The sequence below is a fragment of the Heterocephalus glaber genome, unplaced genomic scaffold (genome assembly GCF_053883595.1).
Source record: "Heterocephalus glaber isolate CG9 unplaced genomic scaffold, H.glaber_assembly_v1.0 deba00001532, whole genome shotgun sequence".
NCBI lineage: Eukaryota > Metazoa > Chordata > Mammalia > Rodentia > Bathyergidae > Heterocephalus > Heterocephalus glaber.
In genome coordinates this window covers 35,082,714-35,088,407 of record NW_028258330.1, presented here as the reverse complement: position 1 = coordinate 35,088,407, position 5,694 = coordinate 35,082,714, and the positions used below count along the sequence as shown (strand labels likewise).

The window sequence follows — 5,694 nt, the reverse complement described above, 5'->3', positions numbered from 1 at the left end:
TTTATGTATTATCATAAACAGATCATTACTAGAAAGACTACAAGCAAATTTTGAAGGTTTTCTTGAAAAATAAAGGGATTTAGGTGAAAATGAATGACCTGTTTTGGGAAAAACTGAAATTTTACATATGCATTATTCATTGGAAATCACAAAATTATCCCTGTAATATATTATATACCAATTTTAACATGAGGGACAGGGGAAAAGGCAGAAGAATTTTGAAAATACTCTCATAACAATTAACTTACAAAGTAAATGAGACCTCTCTCTCTCTGTCTGTCTCACTGATAAAGCTGGACGTTAATTAAAGAAGACTCAAAAATCACTATATGTGAATGTAACCTAGTCTGTGTAGTGTGCCAAAGCCGTTTTGTTACACACTACTTACATGAGTTTTGGTCCTTTTCAGGTAAATTTTTAAGAAAATTGATTGTGGATTCTTAAATGATTGTTGACCTGGAAATATTGACGGGAAAACCTTCCCTTAAAATTCATGACAATAGATTCCTTTGAGGACAAGAGAGCAAGAGAAATGGTACCAATTACTCACATTTTTAGGTATTTGTTCTAAAGAATATTAATGGTGATATAAACATAATTAAATATTTATATGTCAATATCTATAGAGATGGTATGAATGGGAAATTTTCTAAATACCAGCAAATATTCTCAGACAGTGGTTCTCAACTCTTGTTTAAGAAAGTGACTCAACAACTTGAAATGTACATATCATGGTTACATATATTAGGCTAAGCCTAGGGTATCTGGATATATGACCATATCCTCAGATAAATATACTCCTAAATTAGAGCCAACAGTGATGCAAATTAAATGTTTTTCAAAATATTTTCTTACAACAACCATACAAGTTAGGTAATTCTTTTCCAAATTTTACAGATGAGGGGGAATACATTATGTGCATGTGTGTTTACAAGATTTCATGTGCCTCTTTCTATTGCAGCTGAATGTTAAGTTGTGCTTACATTGTTTTGTGTACTATTTTGGGCCTTTTTCCAATTAAATCACAGAATGGATAGATGAAAACACAGATCCCAGTTTCCATCACATAACTGAAATGAGAAAAGTGCAACTCGTACATCAGGAAAGATTGACATGAAAATCTGTTGCTTAGAATTAGGAAGGCTGGGACTCAGCCAGGGCCTTCGGCATTTCTTAGTTTCCAGCATCGTCAACCGGATACAAGAGGGTTTATGATCAGAACAGCAGTCATGCGTATTATCAAGCTATGGTAGACTACAGAATCAAGAAAGAGATGTCTTATATAGCAGATATTTTACTAATATTGCAAGATTAAATATATTTGTATAAATTTTAAAGGAAAAGGTGTTTCTTATTATTTATTATTTTTGATAACTAAAGCAGTGGACACTAATCTACATTTGTGATAATTATGCCCGAAGATTATGTGCATGTATCTGACTCTTTGATATATAAATTAAGTGCAATGAAAACAAGGATAAAACTTTAATATTGAATAATTTATACACAAATAATATTTATGCACAATTTATATACAAAGGCTGGGTAAGTGCTTACATCATTATAAGATGAAATCAGAAAGATGAAAAATGAAAAATTCATTATTTTTAGCACAATGGCTCAAAACAAAATGTTCTGATTGAAAAGTATTAACTTTACTTTTCAGATAATGCAGTCCTAGACTTTATACTGTTTGAATACATCTTAATCAAGGAAATTTGTAGCATTTTATGAGTATAAATATGGAATGTTTTATTGCTTTTCAATGTCCTTCCAATATAATGAGATTTTCTTAAAGGGGGATGGCTTAACTACCTTTGTACTTTTTGGAAATGTTTCCCAAATTTTACTGCAAGCAAGGAAATCTACCTCATTGCTTTTCTTACACTGTGCAGTAGAGTATAAGTAAAGTAACAGTGTACAGAGTAGGTGGAAAATAGACCACCCAACACTGAGTCCTTGATGGTGGGGTTTATCAAAATAGAGCAAAGCTGCTGAAGGTTGGTGATCTCTGGTGGGAATTATTTGATCACAAATACTTGAACTCAAAATATATTTGGTGATGTTTTTTGTTTCATATTTTTCAATGAAATTTATTTAAATGAGCTCAAGCAACATGGAAAGACATAATCTCACACATGTCTCAGAATTCTACCTCATGGGCTTCTCAGAGGATCCAGACCTCCAGCCCATCCTCTTTGGACTGATCCTGTCCATGTACCTGGTCACAGTGCTCGGCAACTTCCTCATCATCTTGGCTGTCACGTCTGACTCCCACCTCCACACACCCATGTACTTCTTCCTCTCCAACCTGTCCTTGGCTGACATTTGTTTCACTTCCTCTACAGTCCCAAAGTTAATTGTGGACATCCTAACTCACAGGAGAGACATCTCCTACGTAGGCTGCCTGACACAGATGTCTCTTTTTATCCTTTTCGCATGTATGGATGACTTGCTTCTGACTGTGATGGCCTATGACCGTTTTGTGGCCATCTGGCACCCCCTACATTATACAGTCATTATGAACCCTCAACGCTGTGTCTTATTACTTTTGCTGTTAGTCTTTCTTAGCCTTTTGGATTCCCAGGCTCACAATTTAATTGCCTTACAAATTACCTGTTTCAAAGATGTGGAAATTGCTAGTTTCTTTTGTGACCCATCTCAACTCCTTGGCCTTTCATGTTCTGATACCTTAATCAAAAGCATAGTCACATATATGCTTGTTATCCTATTTGGTTTCTTTCCCATGTCAGGGATTATTTTCTCCTACTATAAAATTGTTTCCGTTCTTCTGAAAATCCCATCATCTGGGGGGAGGTACAAAGCCTTCTCTACCTGTGGTTCTCACCTGTCAGGTGTTTGCTTATTTTATGGAACAAGCATTGGAACATATTTTGGTTCAAGTGCATCATATACTCTCAGCAAGGGCATAGTGGCCTCATTGATGTACACTGTGATCACCCCTATGCTGAACCCCTTCATCTACAGCCTGAGAAACAGGGACATTCTTAGCACCCTGAAGAGGCTCTCTTTTTGGAATCTCTAATCCCAGGACCTTTGCCATTTATTATGAATATAGTTTAGAAAATGTGATGAAAAAGAAAATATAAAACTTATCTGTAAATACTCCCTCCTTGGTTTTATCGTTATTTAAGTTTGAAGTCTTTTGATTTATATGAGATTTCATTACAGAGTCATGGGTGTTTAAGTGGTCATATTTAGTGTTCTTCATACAGGTTGTGTTCTTCATACAATTTCATTTGGGAAAGTGAAAATTTTCTGGAGATGGGTAAGAGTGGTGGTTGCACAAAAATATTGTAATATATGTAACCAAACTCTGCACCTAAAATTGCTTAAATTTGTACCTTTAGATATGTATGTCTTTCCACAATGAACAATGGAAATGAAAAGCTGAGGTCTTGTTTCAAAAGGAAAAAAATAACAAAGATAATAAATCTCTTAAACCTTCTACTTGTAAGGGAAGAGCTCACAATTTTTGGTGATATTCATTCTTTAAACTTTCATTAAATTTCAAATATTTCTAAGATTGAAATAATATGGACCAATATGGATAATTATAAGGTGTGTGCACTGAGATTTCAAGGTAATAAGATATGACATAACTAGTCAATTCTAGTGTTTGTTTGACAGCGTGAGACATCTGTATGTCCTCTTTCCTGTTCAACTCAGACAGGAAGCCCATATTTGACATTGTCCATATCAATTCCCTGGGCTGTTCTTGAGCTTTTTCTGGTCCTTAGGGAGATGAGGAGTCTCTGCTATGTTTGGGAATTCCATAGAAGACACACAGCTTAACTCTGAAAGAATTGGATAGAGAAAGGAATATTGGACTAATTACTTCCCATCATGAATGAATGTATGAAAACATACATGAATGTTTGGACAGTGAGATGAACTGATGATTTTGCACAGTTTAAGCTCAGAGAACTGTGAAATGTATGTACTTGATCACTATGGGCGACCAAAAATCTCAGTCAGTTTTCTTTCCACCCACACTGATTCTGCTTCTCAGAGGTATCTAACCCATGGTAGTATACTATGGTTGTCAGTAAACTAGTGCCTCAGCATCTCAGAAAAATTATGGTAAAGACAAGGATGACAACGTTGAGAATGAAAATAACCATAATGTCATGAAGCAATAACTGAAAATTTACTCAATGGCAGCATCTAAATTATGTATTCTATGCAATTCATTTCAGTTTTGTGCACAATATTTCTGAATAAAAGCTTCTATATTATTATTTTAAAAGGAAATACAGGCTCTGTATTTTTGTGAAATTAATTACAAGTTATTGGATAGAAAATAGTGATGAAATATTTACACAAGGTTGTCAGAAAACACACACAGGACACTTTACCAGGCAAATCCTGGCACATATTTCCTTTGACAGTCCAAGCACCCATTTCTCTTTCCTGTCACTCCAGGAAGGACCCAGTTTTACTCTACTCTACCCCTAGGAGTCCCAAGAAGATCACTGTGGAGAGATCGGTGAAAGCTACTTCATCCACCTTAGGAAGGATATCTAACTTAAGAAGTAAAGATCAAAGATTGAGAAAGTCTACAATGATTAGTTTTTCTCTCATGCCTGATCCCCACTCTATACTTTCCTTGATGCTGTATACATCCTGCTTCTCTCTTATAAATCAACCTTCTCAACATCTACAAAGGCAATCAACTCACATTAGATTTCTCTCCCACTCTGAAAACTGAAGAGAGTTTAATTTTCCCATATATAACTACAGTGTAGACATAACACCTTTTGCTGGAAACTTTATGATGATTAAGAAACAAAACAATTTGTGGCTCCCACAAAGAATCTGACAATTTAATTGGGAATCTTGTACCCACATCTTACTAGCATGTAAAGTGTTTCAAGTTGAGTTGTTTTTATCTTTGACTTCTGAGTTGATTTCTAGTTAGTACTACTGTATTTAGCAACTATCAAACATATAATGGATGCTCCTTCAATTATTACTATGTAATGAATATATAATATAAGGCTAAAATTCAAAGTAGCTATCAATAGAACAAATGATAATAGGTTTAATTTTATGACATTCAAATAAAATATTCTGGTATCTCAAGTTGTCATTTTCTTTTTCACATAATGGGAAATTTTGTATTTCCTTTCTGCAAATATATGTATGCATTTAGAGAAAATTCATTGCCGACTCCCTAGCTCATATCTCTATCCTGGCACACAAAAGTAATTAAAAACAAAAATCTTTGCTAAACAATAAGTAAACTCTTTTGGCTCACAATAAGTGAGAGTTACTCAGAGAGCAGAGCAAAGATTTTCTTGGATATAAAAACTGCATAAATAAAGAAAAGAATCTAATATCCTCAATGGGGCTGAGATATATATTAGCATTTAAATCATCACAGGCTCCAGTGTCCCTAGAAAATAAAATATTTAGGTGTGTAAAGTGCTTTATTTGAAAAGAAAACCCATAGTAAATAAATGCTTGAGTTTCAAACTACTGTAATGTACATGTATGTTGTAAAAATGAGTGATAGTTTCCACATTTCCACTGAGGAATAAGAGCAGATAGAACTGAATAAATTTATATGCATTGTACAGTTATTAGCAGGTAAATACCACATATATTACAGATTAATTTCCCATCTCTCATCCCACTTTATATTCTCCTCTAATGCAAGCTGAAATGTCT

General features: G+C 34.3%; 1 protein-coding gene across 1 annotated transcript; it reads left to right on the top strand.

Moving 5' to 3' along the window:
- Positions 1–2,113: 2,113 nt before the first annotated feature.
- Positions 2,114–3,046, top strand: LOC101708657 (olfactory receptor 7E24). Its single transcript, XM_004870724.2, has one exon. The coding sequence runs from the start codon at positions 2,117–2,119 to the stop codon at positions 3,044–3,046; it is 930 nt and encodes a 309-aa protein (XP_004870781.1). The 5' UTR covers positions 2,114–2,116.
- Positions 3,047–5,694: the final 2,648 nt, after the last annotated feature.